This window comes from Ambystoma mexicanum, chromosome 2p, assembly GCF_040938575.1.
Source record: "Ambystoma mexicanum isolate Mex_15411 chromosome 2p, UKY_AmexF1_1, whole genome shotgun sequence".
Lineage (NCBI taxonomy): Eukaryota > Metazoa > Chordata > Amphibia > Caudata > Ambystomatidae > Ambystoma > Ambystoma mexicanum.
In genome coordinates this window covers 667,357,319-667,385,130 of record NC_090923.1, presented here as the reverse complement: position 1 = coordinate 667,385,130, position 27,812 = coordinate 667,357,319, and the positions used below count along the sequence as shown (strand labels likewise).

The following is a 27,812-nucleotide window of genomic DNA, read 5'->3' as shown; positions in this document are numbered from 1 at the left end:
GTGACACAATAATAACAAAGGGAATTAATCATTTTCAAACATTACTTGCTGATCAATCTCTATATATGATACATGCAGGGGAACAAGACATTTCCTAATAATAGACTTTACTTGGCAACTCAGGATATACGTGCGAGCATTGAAGCATCATATGGTTATGTTTGGAATAATGGCTGGTAAGAAAGTAGCCATTGCCAGATGTGAAATGCTTAGACTCGGTCCAGACATTTGGGTCATTAAATAAAATAAACAAAAGCATACATTGTTACATTTGTTTTTGGGGAATTCTAGTATACATGAACTGACATAGTCAACGTGCTTCTTGTGTCGAGGTACCTACATAAAAATGAAGTCATTAATTTGTATTAGTACCCGGCAAGAATCAAGCAGAATGCAACACGCATTCTGATTAGCTCTCGCCAGGTCCTTACCCGGCCGGGAATCCCTCCGTCGGGATTCCACAGCCTTTGTCCCCGGGGGGGGGGGGGGCGTGGCAGCACCTCAGCCAATGAGGAGGCTCGAAGCGGGGCCATCCCCGCTCCGAGCCTCCCCACAGCTGAGAGGCTGCCTTCAACCCCGCCGGGGACTTGGGTAAGCTTTTTCTTTTATTTTTTTCCTAGCCTCCCTCCCACCTCCCTGCCCTCCCCGCTCCACTTACGTTTTTGCTGCTGCGTCCCCGCTGGGGAACGATAGCAGGCTCCAGCCGTGTGGACACACACGGCTGGAGGCTTCCATCGTCCCCTAGCACGGACGCAGGTACGTTTTTTTCTTTTTCAACCTTCCCCTGCCCCCCGCCCTCCCAACCCCACTTACCTTCTGCTTCTTTTTTTTTTGGGAGCGGACGCGCTGGGAACACTTGTGTTCCCAGGGCGTCCACTCCCGATGGCCGCCATGGAAAGGGAAAAACGGACTGCCGTTTTCCCTTTCCTGGCGGCCATTTTCTTGGTCGTTTTTTTTTTCTTTCCCGAAACGCCGCGGCATTTCGGAACAGAAAAAAAATGCTTTTAGTGCCCCGGTCACACACATAATGCGGGCTGGGTTACTAATAGCAATATGACCCTCGCGGCGTGGGCATTACTGACTCAGGTAATGCCCCGGGGCCTTCGTTAAGGCACTCGCGAACTATGGGCCCCGGGGCATTACCTGAGTCGGTAATGCCCACGCCACTCGGGTCATATTGCTTAATTAGTAACCAGTGATGACATCAACAGTAAATAACATTGTCGGGAAAATAACGTTTTTTTCCTGCCACTATCCAGCACTTCTTTACATATTCCAGGAATAGAGTTTGTTTATATACATTATAGTTGGGAAGGCTGTTTCATGTTGAAACAAAAACATTATTGACCCACAAACAATTGATAGTGAACAAAAAAGATAGGGACAAAAAAGTGGAAAGGATTGAAGGTATGACACAGGCAAGGGGCAGAAATTCAAGTTGCAAGCTACTAACCATGGCTACGCGGAAAGGTGGGCACCACACTTTTGTTGATCCGTTTGTTAAAATGTGTTCATTACGCTAAATCTTGTCTGTTCAGATTTTCTAAGGAGAAAACTGAAAAAAGTCCAGAGAAACCTGGCCTCGAAATACAATAATGCAAGAAGCTGGGTCACGATACCCAGCTAGTCAGTTCCTCTCAAACTGTCGCCCTCAGGATTACGGGGCGTTTACTTAACAGGTATTCAAATTATAATCGAAAAAGTTTGAATATTATTTCAATATGCTATAGTTCATATAGAATAAACAAATCAGAGTCATCCAAGTGGTCAAAAAGGTCTATTCAATCGTGTTCAATAATGACTTCTTATTTGAACAGGGGTCAGCGTGTGCTATATTCATTGATCATAGGTTCATATGCCAATGCATTTCGGAGAAAATTCTCCTTCATCAGGGCGAACCTGCATGCTGTCCTCAGTAACATACATAGACCACTTTGTGTAGAATGGCACTTAGTGTCATGTGTAATTCGTAAAAACGACGTGCAGAATCAATATTGTGTCTTTAAATGGCGTACTGTCTGCCAAGAAGTCGGTTCAGCAACTAGTGTTAAACAAATATATTCCATTAGAATTACGCTAACAGGAGGGCGCGGGCCGCTAAACGTTAATTGCTAGCTTCTAACCAGCCATTAAAAAAAGTCACTCACCACCTCAATTGTATAGATACACAGCACACCATTTCTAACTCGGCAAGAGTCAAATATCACTAACCAGTGGCGAGTGACGAGTGCAAATGTTGCACCCCGCTACAGGGATACATATAGAATTACATTCTGGAAGTCAGACGGTACCTCATTTCGGTAAGGCATACGCAATTAAGTTTGTTTACAGTGAACATTTGATGGTATCATATTGAGGTTTATTTGATGTACAATTGAGTTAGAAAGAAGAAAAGAGAGGCCACGGTGTTAGTATGTTGTGCTCTGAAAAGGAAGAGTTAGGTTGTGGCAGGAATATCCAGTTGCTGAGTGGATGAAAGGGGGTTATTGGCACATTTGTGTTCTCAGACCTGATTAACCAAAATTGCAAGATGTGGCTTTTACAGCCTAAGAGTCAGACTTTACAAATTCCACAAGTTGAATTTCTGTTCTTCTGGTGGCCTGATTATTTTTAGAGCATTGGCTACAATAACGGTACACAAATTCATTAGGCAAGATTTCTCTTGGGCTTTATTTTGGGTAGATGATATTGGTAGATCTTTCAGGGGGGCAGCAGAATCACCTTGTTAGCGCTGTAGGGTGGCTTTAGTTTTGTCCATGCTTGGCTTTATGAAGACCCTGATTAGTCCAAAGAGACTTCTGCTCCATTAAATAAAAATAGTGGGTCACACAAGTTAACGCTCTGAGGCTGTGCATGTGGCATGGTATACAAAAATGTTTACTAAATAAATAAATAAACCGTGAAACTTTGAATTGTGTTATGCTCGTCCAGTCAAACCTGTATTCAGTGATCAGGACCCTTCCCTCGTTATATCTGCCGCTTGAAGAACTGTTGAATGCTGAAATAGCTATTCATATATAAAGCAGAGGCGTTTGAAGCCATTGATTCAGTCTTAATTTGTTTAATATTTTCATCATCATCATCGATTGATTTATGCATGGATTTGGTTTGTTGACTTTTTTAATGTGTATAATGTGCTAGTTTGATGGATTTGTATACGAATAAACGTATATGTTAATGTTTAATATTTTAGACAGTTTTCAAAGGATCCCTACTTTTCTCTTAGATAGGCTTCAATTATTTCATAGTTCTCCGAAAGATTTAAACTTATTTGTGTTACATCATTGTTGTCAGATCATGATATCACATGCTTGCCAAGTAATCCAAGCTCTAGAGACTATTTTGAGTTCTGTATAGTGCCAGATAAGTGCTCTGCAACCAGTGGTTACATATTGATGAACATAAGAACTTTTACCAGAATGTAACATGAGGATTCATCATGAGATGCGTGTCCCAGTCTCCGCACATCCATGGTTAGGAATGGGGACAGTTTGATTTGTTCTTCATGATGAACCCCAATTAGTTTATCATTGAGGCAATGCTTTGAAACACGAGTGGCTCAATTATTTTCTTTTTCAAGGCCGGGAACTTATTTACAAAATCTTGAAAAGGGATTTCACGTCTGACCTCAATGTTCTTTAGTTGCATTTATGAGATATTAACAAGCCTTTCCTTTCCCAAAATCATTATGTCGAGGTCTTTTGAAGGTCTCTGCATCAGAAAATGTGGCTGGGAGCATGAAGAGGAGGCGCAGGTTCACAGACAATAGCTTAATGTGCTCTACTTTCTCCATTGGAAGGACTTTCCTTGCTGAGTAGTAAGAGGCTAGACAAATGCCTAAAGGAGGGGGCACACTCAATGTTCATATGTTTAAATTGAGGCCAGACGTAAAATAAATTAAACACATTACACTTAATATCACAATGGAGCAAGGATCATAATTTGCTGCACCATAGAACTAAACAGCCCCATGGCCGGGACTCAAAACCAGGTCGCACGGCTGGGAGGGGAAAAAACTCAACCTCAAGACCACATGAGTCCCTTGCCAAAGAGCTCAGTTCCTAAAATGGACGTATCTCTAAAGACATACCAGTCTTATGAAAGTTATAACACTGCCATTTTTCTTTAGAATTCAATTCGTTGGGGACAGTAAATAAACATGAGCTCCCTCTTGCTAATGAGTGCCTGGAAGCAGGCTGTAGGGGCCAGTGTTTGATTATTGCCACTAGGACGTTTTAGCACACACACAGATGGAAGGATTATAAAATGGAAGCCTGCATGCTTTGAAAAAACAAACCTGAGGTTCGGAGCACATAAAGTGGCTCATTCTCCTTATGACATTAATTGCAGTGTGGTTTTGTTTTTAGGTGTGGTCACAGTTTAAACACATAAACAGTATTGAGTGCACGCCTCCTTCACCGTGAAACACTAGTGCCAAGCCTCCTCTTTGAGTTTTGTGTTCTTTGTAGATATTTTAACTACCTACTGACTCAGTGCTTCTGCTTCATCTGGGAGCAGCTATTCAGACAGGTATGAGCCACACCTCCCTAAGGTACCGCCGGCTCGCTCTTTGGTAGCTCAACCAACTCGAAGCTTGAACCCTGCATGTTGGATGTGGAGGATACGCAAGAGTGAAACAATTGTTAAAAAATATCCTTAGTAAGGAAATAGAATAAGAATAGATTTCTAGGCAATAGTTAAACTGAAAATAGTGGGATAAAAAATAAACCACCTCCAATGTGAAAGGAGTATATTAGCCTTAGAACAAAGTTTACTCTATGCAGACCTCAAAATGTGCACGCAACACAGACACTGGCAAGAGAAAAAGTATTGTTTGAAGTACGAAAAGGTGTGTGCATGTGGAGAACTGATTAGTGTGAGATTCTCCATTTATTGGGTTTTTATAATGCGCCTATACACAATGTGTTTAAAAGGCACAAGTAGACAAGGGGGGGGGGGCAGGGACGACAAACAAAAACGGTCCTACTAGGCCTTGTGACATTTGGATCGTGCAAGTGCATTAAACAAAGTGCAGGGGGTGGGAGGGAAGTGCCAGAGGGCTTAGCAAGTGCCAGGGGAGGCCAGGTGGACAGAGTCCAGGGAGAAGAGAGTCCAGGGAGAAGAGAGTGCAGGGGCAGAAGATCAACGGGCTAAGTGCGAGGAACAGCTCACTGTTGGGGCTGGTAGGGCTCAGGGGAGAAGTCCCAACCAGGCTAGTGACTTCTATGTCGGGCAAGTTACTTCTTTAAACTTGACATTTGTATGCCTGCTCCAAGCATCCGTTAAAGTCAATGGGTACTGGAGGTCTCTGAGAAGTTAGGAGTTTTAGTGGGGCTGAGATGGCAGAGGCGTCCTGCTGGAAAAGGTTTCTTTTAGACAGTCATGCATTTTTCTCATGGTCAAGTGTGAGTCCCACTATGAATTCCTGACTTGGACGTCTTACTATGGGATTTCCTGCATCATGACTTTAGCAAAACACAAGGACAATGGTGCATCCTTTACCCACCTCAGGGATCCCGAAGTGGAAGCTTCAGAGCAGAGCGTACCCCAAAGCATAAGGTCAGCTTAAAGCACAAAAATGGTGCTGACTTCGAGCACACTATAGTTGCACAAAAAATTTTCTAAATTCACTCAGGACAACTAGAACCGATCAGGAACATGCAGAATGATGCATGTAGAAGAGTGCTTGCAGAGTGACGGAGGTTAAAGGTTTGATCGGAGCTGGTCAAAAACCGGCAGAAACATTGGAAACCCGAGCAGTGTTACCTATGCTCAATGGTCAAAATTCAAACACACTGCTAAAACATTACTATGCATTCACAAACCTATGCCTATATTTGACTAAACTATCTGAAATCCTGTGTAAGAATTCAGAAATTCCGGCAATAAGAGGATTTGGCTACATCGCAAGGTAGTAAAAGGGCTAAGATATGGAAATGACACACACCAATCACTTCTTTTCTGTCCATTGTAGGGTAAGGACAGTAGAGGATAGAAGGGGGTATTCGGTCAAAAGGCAGGTGGGGAATGAGGCCCTCATACATTTTGAGTGACTGAGTGGACCGATGGAAGACACGAGGAGGTGGCGAGCTAGAGTTCCTTAGTTTAGGTGGTCTCAAGCAGTATGATCTTAAGGTTTTGCCACATCTCCAAAAACATTAGCCACATACATGGTGGAGTCACATAATTGCAAAGTGTCAATCAGCCCATATGCACTGGCTTGGAGCACCCAAGTAGAATATTCATTTCTTCCTCCTTATGAAATAACCTCATGTGCGTTTCTGCCCGTAAAGGTCACATGTGCTAAGTCAGATTCAGGCGACTGACAAGAGATGATGTTTCACCAAGTTTTTGTTCAAGAAAATAAATGAAGCCTATTCTATCCCTATCCCTGAGGGGGCTTTCAAAAAAGGTCCTCCATCCAAAAGGCTAATCTACGCTGAATCTTATGCCTACCACTAACATACGGGATTACCATAATCTTGACCAAGCTTGGTCTGGTCATGGCGTTTTACTGGACATAGGAAGGGGTGAATGGCTTCTGACCCTCAACAAAATGGGGCAATTCATTGGCCCTGCACTCATGCAAGGATGGCAACAGTAAAGGGCCATAAACCACACCAGCCACTTCTCTGGGGATATTCACCCATTTGTTTCTTGCAATCTCTATATAGCCAATAAAGACATTAGCTTCCTGGGATAAGGGAGGATAACACATATTCTGGGTTAAGGGATCGCCTGTCCTGTAAGGGTGGGGTGGTCCTCCCCACTGGGATCCTGCTTACCCTACCCACTGGGGTGAGTTAAGCTTAGCGGACTCACCAACCTAGTCCCAAAGGGGGTGGCTCTCCCTCAGGAGTGGTGACAAATTTCCTGGATTCTTCACACAACCCTCATTCTGCCAAAAGTGGAGAATAGAATGGGTGAGGGTGACCTGGCAGCATGTGTGTGCAGGCAAAGGTTCAGCATAGGCAAAAGGTGCACAGAACGTGGAACTAAGCACAGATTGACTGTGGATCATGGTTTGTGTGGTGTGGGTCCTTCAGCTACAGCTGGAAGAAACCTATGGTCTGCAAGTGAAATATATATATTTCTCTCAGTGCCTTCTGCACTCAGGGTTCATTTAATCCAAACGGATTTGATCTGCCTTCAAATACCTAAAAAGGTGCACATCTAGGCCAAATGTCTACATGGTCTCTTACAAAATGGAGCCAAACTTCACTGTTCTATTACCACATATAAAGCTTTTCATCTATTTCCATAAAACAGACCTCTCAAATCTTTAGTGGAGTATGGAAGTCACCAGTATTGTTGAATGCAATTTCATGTTATACATGATCTGTAAATGAAACTTGGTGCAACCCCTAAACAGGCTGATGTGGTCGGTCAGACAGAGGAGGTGGACAGGGAGGCATAGTTTAACACTATTTTATGTTATGTTCAAGAAGCTTATAAGGCGCAGCTGTAACCCACAGGTATACGGGCGCTATTAAAGACACAAACAAGAGAACATAATACCGGAGAGTGGAAGCAAGCAGAAAATACTTCTAAGATGAGTTGCCTATGCAAAGAAAGAAATGTGCTCTTCAGGATGTCCTACAACTGAAGTCCGTCCTCTGTCCCAAACTAAGCTGGAAAACAAGCTAGAAACAAAGATCCTAAACTGCAGGCTTAGGTAAGGGTTACATCACCTCAGGGAGTAGTGGTGCTTGGAATCTGACCTTCCATCCCAGACGTCAACAAAAGTGTCTTGAATACAAAAGGAATGTCTTAATTAAAAACAAATGTCTCTCAAAGGTCCTGTGGTGTTTACCCGATAATCGGGTTTTATCTACTCTCCAGGGATATGCACAATAACACTGGGCTTTGGGTAGTTCTAGCCAGATTTGCTGTTCTTTTTTGGTCACCGCATCCTGGGCGATATTCTCAGTTTGTCCATTGTGAGTTATGGACTCCTCAACCCCTTTCTGCTGCTTTGGTTTTGTCCACCCTATCCTCTGGGAGGTTTAGGTTTTGTTCCTGGCAGGATGCGGGCTTCTCTAGCCCCTTAGTGTGTGCTATTTCGGTTGTCCCATCTTGGTGTATGTTTTCAATAGGCTCTTCCGGGCTACAGGCTTTTCTGGACCCTTCCTTTGGTTGCTCTTATTCACCCCATCATGGAGAATGTTCTTTGTCAACCCTTCTCGGGCTACAGACTCTGCTGGCTCCTAATCTTGATAGTTTTCATTCACTCTTTCCTGGGGTATGTTTTTGGTTGTTCCCTCTCAGGCGACAGGCTCCGCTAGCATCGTGGTTTATTTGGCTTCCTTCACCCCTTGCTGGGGTATGCTCTCGTTAAACCCTTCCCGGGCTATGGGCTCCGTTAGCCCCTTAATCCATTCAGCATTCTTCACCCCTTCCTAGAGTATGCTCTGTGTAAACCTTTCTTGGGTTATGGGCTTCACTGGCTCCAGGCTTCGCTCGGTTATCTTCACCCCTTTCTAGGTTATATTCTCAGTGAGCCCTTCTCAGGCTGTGGGCTTTGGTGTTGTGTAAGTCTGAGCAGTTTTATCCTACTGGGAGCACCACAGTCTGTGCTTCAGGACGCCTATACCTGTCAAGGCTCAGTGGTAATGGCGCTTCCTGCCTCTGTGTCCCCTCTCTTGCTCAAGGTTCTGCCTTTGTCGAAGCTACAGTGTTCCCTGTGCTATTTCCTGGTTCCACTCACCACGGCGTCTGTTGCGTATTGAGCTCCTCCTCTCGATGAGCCTGTGGTGCGCACTATCCAGCGGCTGCTCTCCTTCTCACTATTTGTATGTCAGCCTTTAAGATCGTCCCTGGGACGGGAGAAGAAGCTTGATTGACACTGATTAAATACAGATCAGAAACCGAGCCTTCCACATTAAAGGGCCCATGTATATAATTGCCCTGTTCACTTACAATATAGCCAATGAGCCTGCCAGACTTATGGGAAGGGAAGGCAGGGTGTTATTCGGACATTCCTCCCGAGAGGGGGTCACTCCCAGTGGAATCCTGCTTGCCCTGTCCCCTAGAGAGGATGTTGCATAATGGGCTCATCTCCCTAATCCCAAGGGGGGTGGCTTCCCCTTTAGGAGAAGGGATGAATTCTTTAGATTCATCACATACACCTTCCCTTAGAGTGTGGCCCCCCTCTAGTCTATCTGTGGGAAACTGACTGAGAAAATCTTTCTCCTTTCTGTGCTCCAAAATAAAGCAGAATGGCTATAGGTTGAGGAACCACCTCATTATTCTGGCGTTAGAGTCTTTTCTCGAAAACATCCAATAAGGGGAGAATGATCCAGTGATAAGTCACATTCCTTTGCCTGTCAGATAATACTACTTCAGATTGGTGATGGCCAATTTAGTAGCCTTGGCCTCCACTCTACAGTTGTATAGGCCTGTTCGCTAGTGACAGCTTTCGGCTGGTAAATAGGATGGGATTTTTGTTCTTCGCTATCATGTAACTGTGAGAAGACAGGCCCGAGACAACTTTTGATGCATCTGAATGCAAAATAAACTCCCAATTAAAGTTTGCCATTTTAAAGACTGATTCATCACAGATGGTCTGTTTAAGATGGTCAAAACTCTCTTGATCAGGGCGGGTCCACTCAAGTTTGTTGGGTTGTGAGTTTTTTAGCTTGTCAGTGAGACCAGCCACGGTGGGTGAGTAAGTCGGGCTGTACCTCCTATAATATCCCGTCCAACCAAGAAAGGCCCAGAGTTCCTGTTTGGTCTTAGCGGGAGATGTCAAAGCTACGGCCTTAACTTTCTTAGCATGGGGTTAAATGAGGCCATTCCTGACAAAATATCCCAGATACTTATTTTATTTTAGAATTTATAGCAGTGCACAAGACCCTCAGGTATCACGGCGCTAGTTACATTAAGTGCAAAATGATCAGGTTATAGGAAGCATACATTGGCACAGCTGCGCCTCATGGTGCGGGGGGGCTACATCAAGTATGCAGGCACAAGTAGGTGAGATGAAACATTGGAGTGCCTCACCTCATGGTGTGGGGGCTACATCAAGTATGCAGGAACAAGTAGGTAACAAATGCAGTGTTGAGTGGGTGCGAATCCAGCAGAGCCTCACTGCTTGGTGCAGGGGGTTATGTTGAAATTGCGTAGGCAGCAAAAGGCCAAACAGTTCATGGTAGGTAGTAACCGGTAAGTTGCATAAGCAGATAGGATTCAGGTGCAGCACACAGGCTGCCAGGTCAAATAGGTAGTTACAGCCACGGTAGGCTTCAAGTACGGTTTATCAGCTGTCAGATAGAGTCCAACAGTTAGATCGGTCCATAGTTAATCAGTTAATAGTATTCTCCAAGCCCAAAGTCGGAGAGCTCAAGTGTAACAACTGGAGTACATGTAGGCAAGATGTAAGAAGCTTAGAAGAGCATGGAGCAAGATCGAGTATGTAATGGCAGGTAGAGCCACAACACGTGAAACGTGGGGCTACATCTGGTGTGAGTGTGCAAAAAGACAACGAATATGCAATGAGGAAAGCGAGAGGGAAAGAAAGATATAGCCAGAGCTTGGTTGACAATCATGACGATCATGCAAAGCCCCCCCTTCACTGCATTCTGTGCTAAAAGGAACTTTTTCAGGTTGGTCCGGAGTCCCTCCCTTTTGAAAGCTTGGGTGATTCCATATAGGTTCTGCTCAACTTTTACTGTGTATGACGATATCAATAGAGGTAGGACCCAATGGAGGTAGAATATGGTCTCAAGACCCTGCCCATTAAAGTGTGGAACTTCACGGGGGCACTGTGAGGTCCAAAGGGGAGGACTGTGAACTGAAATGCCCTTGGGATGTAGAATGCTTGCATTTTTTATTTTGGGAGATGTGCTCTACACCTTTTGAGTGAGCCCATACTCCGAACTAAACAAAAAATGGATGCTCGCCGCCATAGGAAAAGGGACTTGTTCCATTTCTATGGTGGCTGCGGGCAGGAGAAGTGCCGGGAGCAGAGCAGAAAGCTACGGTCCAGCAGGTAAGTTTGGAGGGAGAAGGGTGAGGAAAGAATACGTTTTTTCATGAGGGTGGGCACATGGGGAGGCAACAGAGAGAAGCTCCCTGTTGCCTCCCCACAAACAAGATGGCGCCACCCGGTGAAGGGCCCTAGGTGGCTGGAAACAACCAGCAGTACATTGTGTATTTGCGCTTGCTGTTGCAGCCACGTGATTGGCTGAGGGACCTTCCCTGGGTGCAAATGTATCTTATTTGTTTGCCCAATCATACATACCCTTAAGAGGAATCGTGATCTGTGCTGGCAAATGATACACCATTGGAAACTTCACTTTAGCAATTCTCAAACTTGCCACTTTCCTGCAATTGTTTCCCAGAAGCCCTTCCCATCATAAATACTTTTCATCCAGGAAAGTATCCATGTAAACACAGGGGAGCAGAAATGCACAGTCTTGCCGTAGGTAGACTGCAAAGTTTTTTCTAATGCATCTGCGCCGGAAGGCACCATCTTGGAAATCCTGCAGTCTGGGACAGCGGTTCCACTGCATTTTGAGGGTTCTTCTGCTAGATGCACCATTTCCCCTCAGTTTTGGTGCTGTATATCTAGTCGGCGAGTACCCCACTGTTGACCTCCATTTTCCGGTCTGTGGACCAGTCCGCTCCCTTTTGGTGTATTTTGTAAAAGGGAGTCCTCGGAGGGGAGACTACAGAGGGTTGTTCTGGTGGCCTACCTACCATGTTTCACTGGGACTACCTGGTGCGTGCATGTGATCTTGTGTCCTATCTTCGAGGCAAGCACATTTCCCCTCCTGAGTGGGTGAGTTGCTGGGCAATGTAGTCTGCGGTGGCTAAAGTGGCTGAATAAATTGACATGGGCTCAGGAAAGGAATTGAGCACCCTCACTCTCCAATCACTCTCTTGGCCCTCATCCGGTGGCAGACGAGTTAACCCAGTCCACTGTGTGCCGCTCACATCAAACAGGAGTGTAGGGAGTTCCTCTGTCTCACCCGAGGGCTTCCTCAGTACCTGGGTGTCATTGTTAGCCTGGGTTCACTAAAGCAATGCACACAAGAATGGGAGAGCAAACAACCTTCCCCTTAATCCAAGGGCCACCGATGGCCAGGTTCTGAAGAGCTCTGTAGAGTGAAAAGCCTGGAGGAAGTACAGACTCTAATTAATGCAATGTGACTCCTCTGGGGCCCAATACCCTGAACTGGGATGCTTGGAAGTTCTTGAGGTCTTCTAGGAGCTTCATGAGGATGATTATAGTAAGTGTGAGAGGTTAGATTCCTCTCGGGCGGAGGCTGGGATCTTCTGGTACTTAATCCTTATAGTCAATCCTTGGTTACCCTTCTCAACGCTTGGCTGCAGTAACCTTGTCCGACTGCATGCAGTTCTTTGGTTCACTGGGGATGTAGAGTCTACTTTAATTTGCAGATCGTCTTAGGGATGGGGAGGGTTCGCCTCTTTCATAAACGGGGTGCAGCTTACTTTAATTATTTATTTTGGCGTTTTGTGGTGAGCTCCAACTTCAAAGCAGTCGTCTGTCTGCCTTTTTTGAAAGCAACATGAGCATAACAAAACATACTATGAGATGACATGATATAGTATAACAAGCATGTATAACAAAACCCCAATTATGTTCAAAGAACGGGGGTGGAATGGGGGGAACACTGGAATAACTAACAATGAAAATTAATAAAACTCCCTTAAGAACAAAAAAGAACATTCAGTTACAAATTCAAAATTGGGATCCGTGAATACAAAAAACAAAAGCAGAACAGGGTTACGTATAGATGCAGTGGCAAATTGAGGGGGCACACACCTTTAAAAACAATAGGACAGTGTATATTAGAAAGTAGAATTTCATATTCATATTTCTGGCAAAGTTGTATTTTGGGCATAGGCCCTGCTGCTATGCACCCCTGGCGTAGGCCCTGCATCCCTAGCGTAGGTCCTACACCCCTATCGTAGGACCTACTGCTCTGCATCCCTGGCATAGGCCCTGTATCCCTAGCGTAGGCCCTGCACCCCTAGCGTAGGCCCTACTGCTCTGCATCCCTGGCGTAGGCCCTGAACCCCTAGCGTAGGCCCTACTGCTCTGCATCCCTGGCATAGGCCCTGCACCCCTAACGTAGGCCCTGCACCCCTAGCGTAGGCCCTACTGCTCTGCATCCCTATCATAATCCCTGATGATCTGCATCATTAATACCCTAAATTCTAGTATGCGCTTTGATGCTTTGTATCCCTTAACGCCCCTGCCGAGATCCACCGCTGGCATAGCCGGTGCAGCTCAGCACCCTGTCACATAAGCCCGAGTACACCACATCTCAAGTTATAGCACTGCTGCTTCACATCACTCACATTATTATTTATTTATTATTTATTACATTTGTTACACGCCCAGACACTGGGGTACCACAGTGTGGTTACTGACACCTTATGCACATGGACCCTGCAGCACTGCAGCCCAAGTACTCTCTATCTAGCTGCTTGGCATTCATTGCATAGACCATGCTTGCACCTGTGGTCTGGGTCCTGCTGATCTCCTTCCCTCACAGAGGTCCTTCGGCTCCAAATCCCTTGCACGCCCCTGCTGCTCTGCATAGTTACCCTATCTAGCTCCAACACATCTTGCTGCTCTGTTGCCCTTGTAACGGCTCAGCTCAGCACCACTGGTTTTGAACCTGCTCCTCTCTATCCTTGGCAAAGGCGTAGCTGTACCACGTCCCTCAAACAGGCCATGCTCCTTTGTAGTTTAGCATAGGCCCCCCTGGAAGCTTTGCATCCCTGGCATAGACGATGCTTCTCTGCACCCGCAGTACACCCTACGCCCTAGTATTTAACTTGCAGGGCTGATCCGAGGCCCCAGTTTAGACCCTGCGCATTTGCCTCGCTAGCAGCGGCCTGCCCCGCTGGATTCCTATCCTGGCCTCAGCTGCTGCGCGTTCTCAGTTTACGACATGGAGCTCGTTATTCCCAGCGTGGACCCTGGTGTTCCAGGCAGATCCGGTGTGTCTCCGCCCCAGGCGGATCGTAGGCCAGGAAGTGTGTTCGTGGGATCATAGTTTAGCCAGACAGAGCCAGGCTGGTGTTCGTGCTTTCATCCACATTTAAAAGCAAACAGCTCACAGAAGAGAGGCAGAATAAGAAGCATTTTTGATCCATTCGCCGTAACAAAATCTGTTTAGCAGCGCCAGGCTGGGACGATTTCGTGTTGGATATACATTATTTTTTGTTTAATATCCCGACTTTGACACTGTATATGCTGTTGGCAAATGTTAAATGCAAGAGCAAATCCTTTTGATACATATGCCCAGATTTATGGGCAGGAAATGGGAGGAGGGGGGGGGCTGTGAGGGAGGGCGCTCTCTGGGGATCCCGTGGCTCTGGGACCGTTCGAATACTAAACGTGGATGTGATCGAGTAGTGGAGAAGTCTCTTGTCTACACTGTAACAGTTTCCCCTCCGCGTTTACCTCTTGTTTTCTTCTTCTCCCCACGCAGCTCGACGCAGTGACATCGGATCACCATGCCTGAGAGAGCCCGGCGGGGCAGCGTCAAGAAAGCAGGCAAGCAAGGTCAGTGCGCATGCTCAGAAGAGTCAACCCTATACAGTCGGGGGCTAAGCGACTGGACTGGCGGTGGTGGGTGGCCTGGATCTGGAAGCGTTCTGTGGTTAAACACGAGCGAGGCCTCTTCTACGCGACATGATCTGGAACTATGTTACTGAACGCGTACAGCGTAGTAGCAAAATGCAAAGAGTTGCGAGCGGTAAGTTCCGTGGGTCATCGTCCTGGTCAGAGGCAATTGGGTTGGGAGGAGGGTAAACTACTCGCGGCCCCGTTTGCTGTAGGCACGTTGCAACTTATCACGCGGAGATACAACATAGGTGACACAGACTAAACACAATCCAGCATACACCCAAGTATACAACTTGGTGAGGATTTAAAATGAGCAGCAACTACCTGAGGTTGGGGAAGGGGGGCTAGAAATGTTAATTAAGAAGAAGCCTGTTTTGCAGAGCACACCTGATAGCCAAACACTCGCCTGAGTGTTTGCCAGACCACCACTCGCCTCCTGCACCTAGGGCCGGCCTTAGCGGTGGCAGTGCCCCGGGCAATACAGACAAATGTGCCTGGCGGATGGGGTAACTCCCCAGGGTTACTCATTGTAGTAGGGCACCCATGGTAATGCATCAGCGCCCTATTGTATGCGCTGGAGCGGGGAGTTAACCACTGCAATAAAAGCATATTGTAATAAAATGTGCCACGTGCTTGCGCTGGAATGCCCGGCGCCAGCACGAGAGCAGGGTGCATTTTATTACAACAGGCCACCTGCAATGCCTTCACCCACCATGCCAGCTCAGGGGAGCCCTTTAAAGACTTCCCCACCCCACCAAGCTGGTGTGGCGGGGGGGCTAAAGTGGTGCCCGGGGTGGTTACACAGGCGGCCCTGCCTGCACTGTATGTTGTGGGGCCCCTGGCCTTTACAACAAGTAGTGCTTGTGTTGTGCTACCACGTGACTCCCTTTCTACCACTGCAGCTGGTAGCTTTAGCTGTCTGATCGACCACCCCCCATTAATGACCAGAACAGGAGCTTCCTAAAGTAGCCACTAACTGCCAACGCTACCAAGCTTATGCATGCAGATGTTGCGCATCGTAATCTGAAGATGCTTTTCCTATCCTTTTATTTTTACTAAGGTGTCCTGGATTTCCCCATTATAATTCCAGCACTTCAAATCCCAGAATGCAAAGGGGAAAAAAAAAGGGACTGGAAAAGCATCTTTCTAATGGAATGGGGCATGCTGGCTTGCATGCAGCCTGTGCACGCAGATATTCAGTACCACTCACAGGAGAGTTTGCCTCACTCCCTGCATTCCAACTCCAACAACTTTCGCGTGCAACCCATCAGAAATGAGAACAGTTTGGCTCCGTGCCAAATATCAGAATTAATCAATAGGGCACTGTCGCAGACAGGATTGTCTAACAAGTGGGGCCTGAAGCTAAGGCAGTTAAGCCCACCAGTGACAGGAACATCTGTAAATGCCAACACAGCACAGCTGAGTGGGCATTTACAGATTTTGGCTGGGTCTGGTCTGCTCAGACCCTACTCTATCTATGCCTCTGCAATCTAGGACTGTGCGATGAGGGGAAAAATGGGTGGGTGTTCTTGACATATCTTTGATCCACTATGGCCTCAGCGTGAGTGTATCTGACCAGGGCGAAACCAACCCCTGGCTCAAAGACCTTTAGGTTTAAGTTATGGAGGGAAATTCTCCTAAGTGCAGCAACCTGCAGTGCCATGGGTTTAGCTGATGTAGAGCGGTGGTGGTCCCTACTGTAGTATTTTGAGACAACGCTGAATGCACCACAGTGATCAGGCCACCTACAACCCACTTTACACATAGCTGCAAATATTTGCTCCCAGTACCTCGCACCCGTGCTTGGGTCTGAGAGAGCACATAAGAACTGTATTTGCTAATCTTCATTTCCAAGTCCCTTTTTGGGATGCTTTCAGCCTGCAGCACTGTGAGTGGCCTTCCATCTCCACGAGCCATCTGCATCATGGGAACACAGGGACTCCCACTTTGTGATTCCCTCCATTCCCTGACACTTGCTTCCCCCTGCAACCCAGGCAGATACCATTGGATGGTACAGTAGCCTAAACTAAAGCGTGCCAAATCTTTAGCCCACCATAGCCTTGAAATGAGATTTTGCATATCTCGCGGATCGATGCAAGGGAGGCAACAATGCAATACGAGTTATTTTGTTTCTCACATATATAGAAAAGTCTGGGGTTTGTAGCGAAGTATCTCGGGAATTATCCTAATAAAAATTGGAGCTCTAATTCCCAAGGCTTAGACTCGACTTTGTTCCAACGTGCGGAATGAGTAATATTAGCTCCAAGGCCTGGGAATTTCCCACGGTCTGTAGATACTGTTGTCAGGAATCGACACATGAAACTCTAGAGCACCTTTTCATGTGCTGCTGCTTTTTATTTTTTTTTTTTTAGACCTTTTTAAAAAAATATGGAGTCTAGAGATCTGTAGAACAACGAGTGGGAAGCAGGTATCTCTTTGTATAGTGACAATTGCATAGACCATGTTTTAATGAATAGAAACGACATATGATTTTTCCATATTTGTGCTAGACTCATTTTTACTTGTATGAAACGTTTTTTTATATACATGCATTGTTTAATTGAAATCTTTTTCATTTTCACCTGTGAAAAATTTGATACAAAACATAAGACAATAAATATATTTAAAAAATGTATATATCTCATGCAACCTCCAAGCAAAGATTATAAATGCTGCTAGTAATTAGAAATGGTGCACCCTTTATCTATACTCTTGCTTCCATATAGTATTGACTGTAGCCTTCTTATTCTTGGTGATTATATGTGTTGGTTGTTAATCTTGGAACCTGCATGTATACTACCGTTACCAGAATATTTTATGCATAATAAATCGAGACTGCATTTTGATTGGCTGCTGTTTGGTAGGTATTGCCATGGCGATGGCTGTTGGGGAGGGGTGATATCCTGGCGGGATATCTGAAGGGAGCAAGGCCTTTCTTACTCACTGTACTGGGTTTTATAGGATTCGATGAGAAGGACCTCAAATCAGCTTCTTGGTGTTGACATCACCCAATAGGTTGGAGGTTCCCCTGTGAAACTAGGAATGAGTACCAAGTGCACCCCAATTTAACTTAACGTGGGAGAGGCAAACAAACTTTTCTCCCATTATGTGTGATCCATTACATTTAAATGGTTCCTTTTTATTCTTTTTATTAACCTTCTCAAAAACTCAGTGAACGTGACGCATGCAAATTGGTATGGTACTAGTTGGCCTGGGGAGGCAAAAGAAGCTCTTGGTAGCGGGTGGTTTCAAGCTCACTGTGCACTCACAGGCTGGAAGCAGAAGCTGAATAGCTGGTTTGGACTACATCTCCCATCATCCATGGAGAGCATGGTCCATAGTGAGGGATTATGGGATTCTTAGTCCAAAACATCCAGAGAGTCACAGGTTGCACACAGAGGGGAAACAACCATTTGCATATCAGTCTGATCCCACCCACCCATGTTCACTCTCAGTAGAGGGGCTTCCACACTCTTGTTTAATCTGTAGAACTTTGGCTTTCACCCTAAGTAACCCAGGGTAATCGAGACATGGCCCCCTTGTTCACTGTTCCTTAGAGAGGCTCGGCTTCACCTCACTCGGGAGCCCCAACAAGGCAGATACGTGCCTGCCGTTGCTGATAGTACTCGTGTTCAGAGGAGAAGTGCCTAGCATTTTGGTGCTGGACTGCCCAGGTGGGTGGGACAAATCTGATTTGCAAAGGGATGTTTCTCCTCTGTGAAGAGTGCAGTAAGCCAAAGCATGGTTGTAGACCAGTGCCGCTGCTTAGTGGCAGCAGCGCCCCGGGCAGAAAAATAACAATTTGGCGCCTCCCGCCGCACCCCTGGTAAATTGGGGGGTGGGGTAGGTGCCGAATATCTCTTTTTGTGGTGGAAGAAATGTCATTTTAAAATTAAAAGAGCCGACACATTTAACAAATTAAGATGAGTATCGCCCCACTCCTGCACCGGAGCAGGTTGGTAATTATCTCAATAGGGTGTTGGCACCCTATTGTTAAATGCTCCCGCGAGCGCATTTCATTTAAAAATTACACTTCTCCAACCACGCCAGCTCAGGGTAGCCTTTGAAAGGCTCCCCGAGCTGGCGCCCTGGGGGCTAATGGCGCCCCGGGCAGTCACCCGGCCCGACCTGCCCTAAGACCGGCTCTGTTGTAGACCCTCCTGAATGGAAGCAATTCCATAGAATGGGGTATTTGACCCATGTTCGTTGTCAGTAGAGGGGCTCCCACGCTCTAGTTTTATTGTTAGCAACTGCATTCGCATGCATACATTTTGGGAATTGAAATCATGATGGGGTCAAAATTGCATGTCAGGGAGTGCTTGGAAGGGTGTGGTGGAATGGAGCAGCGCAAAGGTCATGCCCATAGCCGCCCATAGTGTCTGGTTTCAGACGTGAGGGAGAGACTGAACTGCTTTTAACATTGACGCTTCACCAGAAAAGTCGCTTTACAATGTGTAAAGAAGTTGGATGCCTCCACACACGTGAGTTTGCCCCGCCCCCACAGTCTCTGTACGTGGCTATTCTCCCAACATTTGAATGTAATTATAAAAATAATTTGGCATTTATATAGCGCTACAAACCCTCAGATATCTGAGCAGTGCTTATTATTGCCCACGGTGTGTGGTGCTCATTTATCGACCTCAGAAGGATGAAAGGCTGAGTTTGGCCCCACCGGGATTCAAACCTGTGTTAGCAGACTCTGCACCGATGTCAAAGCGAGCGCTCTACTCGCTGTGCCACTTGACCGGCTGTAACCCCGCTTCTGTATATTAAGCAGGGAGTTGGTTCCTTGCAACCCATATACAGAGTTCTGCAACCTAGGCATTGTTCAGGCAGAGTGGGAAGTTCCCGATACAGAGTTAACTCTGACCCACTGCTCCAGTGGCGTAACACAACATGTGGGGGCCCCCCTATGAGCCATGCTGAGCCCCCCCCCCAACTCGGCAACAAATCACTGGTCGTGCCTCACTCTGGGCCGGCATAGATTATCATGCTTGCGCAATACGTGCAAACGTGCTGTTGAAGGGATATGCCGCACACTGCACTAGGAGAAAGATATATATATATATATATATATATATGTGTTTTAATGCAATATACAGCACACTTTCTGAGAAAAATTGGCTAAAAAGCCAGAGTGTTTGCAATTGTTTTGTAGGATAACACCAATCCAATAGATGCAAGTCACTAACAGTGTACAGAAACATTAATGCTTTGCTATTAAAAATGCCATACCACAATGAAAACATGTCCAACTGGCTGCACAATGTAGACCAGTGTAGACATGTAATAATGTTACAGTAAAGCTTGCCAGGCCACATTTAGACATACCTAGACTAGTTGCACCAAAATGCCAATCGTAGCAATTACACTCATCAAGAAGAGAACACACATTCAAGCCCGTGGCCTCTAACAAAACAGCCAAACTCTGCAAGGAACTGGTCAATCCTATTGCAGTGTTTACCTCTCCTGTTCCCTTCCAGGACCTCTGTATGGCTCTGTCATCTCACTTCTCCGCTAAAACTCAGGACATCCTGTCCTCCATCTCCTCTTAATCTCCCTCTTTCTCTCTCGGACCCCCTTAGGCCATCTCTACCTCTCTTCCTCCTTTCTCCTCTTTCTCTCTGACAAGGTTTCTAGACAAGTCTGATCTATAAAAGTGTCATCCAAACAGGTGCTCCTCTGCTCCTCCAGAACCATCAAGGACCATATTGACACCCTTACTCCAGCCTTGGCTGATTTCTGTAATTACTCTTTCGCCACTGAAACGTTCCCCTCTACCCTTAAGCACTCCCTTATGCACCCACTCCTCAAGAAGCCGTCTGCCGATCCTGCCTGCCTGGAAGACTATTGCCCAATCTCCATCACCCCTTTCCTGTGCAAACTGTTAGAAAAGCTGGCCATCTCCCAGCTTACTCTCCACACGGAATCTGTTGTTTGTCTCCATGACATTCAGTCTGGTTTCAGAGCTGCTAGAGTCACGGAAACCGCTCTCTTGAACACCTGTGAGGATCTGCTCACTAACCTTGCTTCCTGCATTCCTTCTGTCTTCATCCTCCTTGCTCTTTCCTCTGCTTTCGACACGGTCAACCACGGCATCCTGATCAATCGACTCCATGAGAACCTGGGCATCACGGATCAGTCCCTTGAGTGACTGACCTCCTTCCTCTTGGACACCCCCTCCCAGGTCCAATTTGGTTTCTTTCTCTCCTCTCCATCCTCTCACCCTGGTTTTTCAACCTCTACTTGGCCCACCTGATCTCTACCTTCTCTTCTAACTTTCAGTGTTATGCGGATGACACTCAGCTTTCCTTCAGTCTCCCCTCCAGACTCCTCTCCTCTCTCGCTCATTCCTGACTGTCTGTCCACGATTCATGATTGTTGTGCTTCCAACAATCTCCGCCTTAATGTCAATAAGCTGGAGATCCTTTTCATTTGGACTCCTGCACCTGCTTTCCCTCTCTCAACTCTGGCCGCCCACCTTGGGCCCTCTTCCTTCACCTTCCTGCGAGGCAAACAACATTGGTGTCATCTTTGACTCTACTCTCTCTTTCTCTCCTCACATCTCGGACGTCGCCAAGAAGTCCCACTACCAGCTGATCCTCCTCAAAGGGACTCTTCCCTTTCTCACTTTCCCCCAGAAGCTCACAGTCTCCAGATCCCTGGTTCTCTTTAGGCTGGACTACAGCAACAGCCACTTTCTCAATCTGCCTTCCTCTACTGTCCACGCTCTGCAACTAATCCAGAACAGGACTGCGAGACTTTTCCTTGGCCTCAAGCCCAGGGATCGTACCTCTCCAGCACTGAAATCTCTCCATTGGCTCCCACTTGCTGCAAGGTTCAAGTTCAAGACCCTTTGCCTTGTCCACAAGGCTTTCTGGGCCTGGGGCCCGCACTACATCCAACACTCTTTTCCAAAATATCTTCCTTCTCGAGCCCTTCGCTCAGCTAACTACAACTCTCTCTAAGGGTTAGACGCTTCTCCAGGCAGAGAGTGGGGGTAGATCTCTCTCCTCTGCAGGTGCCTCCCTCTGGAATAGCCTCCCTGCCCCTCTCAAACTTGAGCCGGACCACCTGAAGTTCCGGAAGTAGCTCAAAACATTCCTCTTCTCCTCTGCTTTCACTCTCTCGCTCCCCTACTGGCCCTGGCCTACCTGACCTACCTGTCTGCTGTACCGACTGGTTGCTTGGCTACCCTCAGAGTCTCACTGAGTCCAGACTCTTTCTTGATCAGTCAACCTTGCATGCCTCTGGGCCTACCACGCACTTAGGGACTGTATCTGTAGCCCTACAGCCCCTTGTTCTCCTTGCAATACCCAGAGCCCCGCTGCCCTGGCTGTACTTACTCAGAAGATTGCTGCCTGTTTTTCACTCCCCTCTCCCTTGCACTTACCCCCTCCCTTTCCCCTTGCACTTCTTGTTCTCGCACTTCCACAATCTGAATGACACAAGGCCTAGTAAGATTGTTTGTCTTGTCCTCCCTCTATCTTCCCTCACTTGTCTTGTCGCGCCTAGAAACACTTGTGTACAGGCACGTTATAAATGAATTATATCATATAATTTGATCAAAGAAGCCCAGAAAAATATACAATGCTGCAGTAAGAAATGGCTAGACTGGCAGCACACAAATGGCAGCCTAGCCAGGTAATTCACTTAGCAGGACTGCTTTATCAGAAATGCCCAGTTAAAAAAAAAAGTCATACCAAACTGAGGAATGGCTAGACTGGCTGCACCAAAATGCCTCTCTAGCCACTAATACCACATACAATGCCTGCTTAGCCTGCACATGGACAGCCATTATGATTTGTTACACAATCCTGCCCCCCCACAAATCCCCTCTCCCTCCCAACCCTACCTCAACCTCCAAAATCAGCTCCTGGGCCCAGAATTACCTTCACATCCCTCTTCCTTGTCCCAGAGCTTACTTATGAGGTTCTTTGCCTCATAAGTAAGTACTGGGATGAGGTAGAGTGGGACTAGGAGTAATGAAGATTACAGGTAGCTAAGTCAGGCATTACCTCCATGTACCTCTACCTCATCTAAGTACTTGTGTATGAGGCAGAGTGCGTTATACACAAGTACTGTCTCATACACACTGGGTTGAGGAAGAATAGGGCTAGGAGTAATGAGTAATCAAGGCATTAAACGCAAGTATTGGTGCAACACCAGTGAGTTGACTGGGATGCAGCACTCCACCTACCCCCTCCCCCCTGCTGAAATTTTGGGCTCTGTTGACTCGACCTGACTGACCCTCAGAGCAGTTGCCAGACAGGATAGGACACAGATGTTAAATGGCACCTGGGTTTTACTGTTAACAAGAGCCCAGCAATTACTAACACATAGCATTTCACTCTTAGTACCTGCATTCAAGTGCCACATTTTTTAGGCAATTGAAATCGTGATGTGGGTTTAATAATTGCATGCCAGGGGAGTGATTGGAAGGGTAGAGAGGGAACAGCAGTCCATAAGTGGGTGCTTTCAACCTTAAAGGAGAGCGTTAACTGCTACATTGAAGCTGCACTACTATAGTCTCATTAAAATGCATACATAAATTAGATGCCCACAAACAAATAAGTTTGCCCCTCCCCCACCGCCAATGAAGTTGGCGCCTCTCCCAACATTTGAAGGGTTAGCCCCCGAAATGTAGGTTTTGTTGCACCCCTGAACGCAAGCACACACACCATTCACCAGATACGCACACCCAGCCATCCATACATTTAAGTGTGCACCCTTTCACCATACACTCACACACGCACACGCCATGGGGTTGGGGGGAGCCCTAATACTTAAAACAGAAATTGGGCCTCATTACAACTATGCCGGTCTGGAAACAACGGTGCCGGAAAGTTTACCGGCACCATTGTTTCCAGACCGGCATAATACAGCTCTGCGGGCGGTTGCAGTCCCGCCTGGCAGGTCAGACCTGCTGGGCAGAACGGCACCCACCCGCAGAGTTTTCACAGAAGCACCGACACCGTTTTTAACAGTGCCGGTACTTCTGTGGTCCCCATTTCCATAGAGTCTGATGGAAATGGGGATTTACCATTTGGCGGATCTTACTTCCCGGATTGCTGGGGTTGTAATCCCCCCCGGTGTTACCGGGAAGTCGGGCAACAGTAAATCATTACGGGCCTGGCGGCAACCTGCCGGTAGCACCGGCACGGTTACTGCCAAACCCGTAATGAAGCCCATTGTTTCTTTTTGAAGTCACTCTGACTTCATAAAGAAATGATTTCCGTTAAGGACCGAACCATAACGGAAATAATTTCTTTGAAGGCAGAGTGACTTAAAAAATAAATAGTTTATTTTTGAAGTCATAGGGCTCCCCCCACCCTATGACATGGAGGCCTCCAGCCTAGGGTCTTCCATGCCATGGGGAGGTCTGTGCCCTTGGACTTCAAGAAGAATGTTTCTTTTTGTAGTCACTCTGCCTTCATAAAGAAATAATTTCTGTTATAGAAATAATTTCTTTATGAATGCAGAGTAAATTCAAAAAGGAAAAAAAAGATCTTTTTTTAAAAAAAAGATACATTTTTTTTTTCGTCCAGTGGGGCCCCAACCCAGGACATGTACTGGCGGGGCCCCCCACACCGCGGCGGCTGAGGGAGCCCCTGTTACGCCAGTGCACTGCTCCCCTCCCTCAGTGATGCACACAGTCGAACCCAAGCTAGGCCGCCATCTCGGCCTACTCTGTCTGCACGGGAGGCGCCGATTTCAGGTGGGGAAAAGAGCCCCATGGCACCGATTTGATTTTGGAATCCTGTTTTAGCTACGCATTGTACTGTACTTGCCATTTGTTATTTTGTTTTTCGACATGTCTCTAAAATCATTTCTGCTCCGATTTGGCTCTTGCTGCGGTTATTTTTGCTTCCTGTTTCCTAGAAACGGGTCATAAACCTTGCGATTGTTTTCTGTAACACTGAAGTATGGTTTGTGTTTCTGTGCATGATCGTGATGATGACAATCAGTAGGTTCGCCGCGTGCATGCTAGCGTGCCTTTCTGAGTACACACCCTAGTCTTACGGCGAGAAGAACCCGGGCAGGGTCTTGCAGCTGGGCGGCAGGTAAGCAGATGTTCACCTCTGCATGGCTCGTGGTATTGCTGCATCGTTTTGGAGTTTTCTCGGCATGTTTCGTGTCTTGCCCTGTATGTTTGTGTTTATCTGTGCATGAGCACTTTGTGTATTACTCATGTGTACTTTTTGTTGTGTGGGGTTTCTGGAGCACACCATTGGCATTTCCATGGACTCGTGGTACTGAGGACCGTCTCGCGGGATTGCTGAAGCCCTCGACCTTTGCTAGTGGGGTATGGAAGTGCCATAGCATAGGTCCCAGTGGATGCTGGCGGTGGGAAGTGCTTGCAGTGTTGGCGGGATAACCCAAAGTTCCAACAGGCATGGGTGACTTTTTAATTTTAAGCACCTCTGGGGCACACAACCAGATGATGTCAATTTGTAAAAACTAAATATAAGCCATGCTGGGTTTTGACATGGTGCCTGCTGGGATTAAGCAAATAAGCAGACACTCTGCTCCTTCTACCATCATCTGGCAGCAATGCCACAGACACTGCACATAGTCTACCAAACTATTCCAACCTGGATGGCCACCCTCGTGCTATGCCTCAGTGATGAGGGAACTGAGATCCTACTGATGGGATCTCAATCCCCCCTAAACAAACTAGAGGCTGCGTACAAATCCTTTGTCATTGACGGCCACTCCATCCCAATCTCCAGGGATGTCAAGACACAAGGCGTTTGCCTAGATTCCACCCTCTCGCTATCCATGCAAGTCAATGCAATCGCCTCATCAACCACAAAGTTAATTAATGCCTGCAGGCCGCTTCCCTCCCCCGACAATTTCCTGACCATCACCAGGGTACTCGCAGGGTCCAGATTGGGCTTCTCTTCTGTTCCGTTTGCAGGATCCTCTGCCCCTAACATCAACAAGTTACGGGTCCTACAATACAATGCCCTCTGAGCTGTTCTCAACATTCCGAGATGTGAGCACATCACCACTGCCGGAACGAAGGTGCACTGGCTTCCTGTACGTGAGCAGATCATATTCAAAATCCTTGCCATTACACACACGTCTCACGAACACTGTGCCTAAATACATCTTAAGTAAAGCAACCAAAACGCACACTAGCAGACCTGCTTGTACTCCCTGCACTCATCGCCTGTCGGTTCCAAGATTCAGGCTCAAGAGAGCAGGTGGCCTGAATTTTCTTGTCATCGCTGCCAAGAATTGGAGCACCCTGCCTCATGAATTGAGCGGAACAATTTTACTGAGCCTTCCACAAGCAGCTCAAAACTCTTTTGTTCTCCCAGGACATAACCTCAACCGAGCCCAGAACCAAGATTGTCCCTACCTTTCTATAAACAGTCTAATCCAATTGCATTGCAACACTTCCATGTAATCTGTAATCAGCACCTTGATGCCTCAGGGTTTAGTGCACTATATAAATGTGAAAAAATAAATATGACCACAAGCAATTGATGTAATTTTGTTTGCTTGGTGGCCAGTGACTTGTTCATGACAGCACCTGGTGTGTTTTATGCTGTCTGGGCAGCCTGTTCCCAAAACATGGCTCCCACCCAGAAAGCCCTCTTTGTGATCCCTTGAGAAGACTTGATGCATCCTCCCAAGAGTTAGGAACATTCCCTGGGGGTTCAGCTGGCAACTGACGCTTTAAAGACAGTTCTCTTATTACAATGCCACCTCTCCCCAGGGTGCTGATTGCTGGAGACATTTTGATATTTGCAGATTGAGGAAGGGGTGGAGTTGGAGTAGCCCAGGAAAAGAGCATCAGTCCACAGAGGGGTCCCATCTACTTCGATTTTGCTAGGGCCCCGTGGGTATGACATCCGGATGCAAACACTTGTTACAACAGACTGCATTGGACCCTTAGCAGGCTTGGTCTACTGTGGAATTCGCCTATATAAAAGGGGAGACCCTCCTCTTAGTTGATTCCTCTTTGGACTCAGGTTAAAAAAAAGCCTTTACCTTTAACTATGCCGATATCACAGTCTGCTTCAAGGTCTACTTCCCTAACTATCCCAAGGGAATATTTTGGGGGAATGCTGCAGAACCCATCTGCTGCCTGAACACTGGACCTGGGGTCTTGCTCGCTGGAGATGCAGAAACCCTCCAGTTGCTCTCTGCAAAGTTTCCTGCCATGCAAGTTCAGAAACATGGACTCCCCTCTGACCTGGAGTCCCTGGATTGGATCTCCCAGAAACTTGGCAGCCCAGACCCCCTCTCCTGCGTTGAGACACATTACAGGCTGGCTCAACTGTGCTCGACTCACTTCAAGCCGCTACAGCACCCTGTGGAAGCCACGGACTTCCCGGCTCAATCCAATGGAGGCCTCGTCTTGTCTAGACCTGACTCAAATACTGACTAGACCCTCTGGAACCCATTGATTCGACCCAATGGAAGCATCATCTCGATGCTGACTCGACCGTTGACTTGAACTGCTGGAAGCCATCGACTCGACCAGTTTTGAATGCTGTCTTGATCCACTGGTTGCCCTCTCCTCGCATAGTGTCAACTCCGACCCATTATTGGGAAGCAATATTCTACTACCTTGGCTGCAGTAAAGCACACGAACGTCTGTTTCTACACTGAACCCTGGAGACGTGAGCTTGAAGATATCTGAACTGGTTCTTTCCCCTTACATGCCTTAAAATGCCTTTGTGACTTGTAGGTGTTGTATTTAAAGACTGCTAGAGCTGTAGGGAAATTCTGTGAGTTCCTTTTATTAAGTTCATCCAGCAAGTCCATAATACAAAAGAGGAGGTCCCCTTGGTGCCACCACCCGGGTCGCATACATTTAGTCGAACACCTGGCTCAGGGCATTCTCACCTTCATAAACACACATTCCCTTCATGACCTCATTCACTCTGACATCACCAACTCGAAGTATACAGCACACGGGAGGAATAGGAAGACATGCGCACCAGCAAGTCACCATTCTTTGCCTCTTTCAAGACCTTTTCGATAACCTTTGATAGCTGCTACTGGAATCATCCCCCGAGCATGCCTGTTTACAAACCCAGACTGCCCCTTGTTTTCATTAGTGTTAGTGGGTCACTAGATCAAAAGGCTTAGGCCTTCTTTTTAACCAATATCCAGGACCAAGGGAAATGGCAGAAATGGGCAAATCTATTAACAGAGCTCGCCACGTAATTATGTTGCATAGAAA

At 46.8% G+C, this 27,812-nt stretch overlaps 1 protein-coding gene across 2 annotated transcripts in view; it reads left to right on the top strand.

The window, feature by feature from the left end:
* The window catches only part of PLEKHG2 (pleckstrin homology and RhoGEF domain containing G2), a 718,440-nt gene that overhangs the window by 226,850 nt on the left and 463,778 nt on the right, over window positions 1-27,812 (top strand). Inside the window, exon 2 of one of the 2 annotated variants that reach the window (XM_069644246.1) lies at window positions 14,472-14,545. In XM_069644246.1, coding sequence (XP_069500347.1) covers window positions 14,497-14,545 — 49 coding nt within the window. In that variant the 5' untranslated portion in view covers window positions 14,472-14,496. Of the gene's footprint in view, window positions 1-14,471; window positions 14,546-14,578; window positions 14,739-27,812 lie in introns of those variants that run through there. The other variant, XM_069644245.1, reaches the window with a different exon arrangement.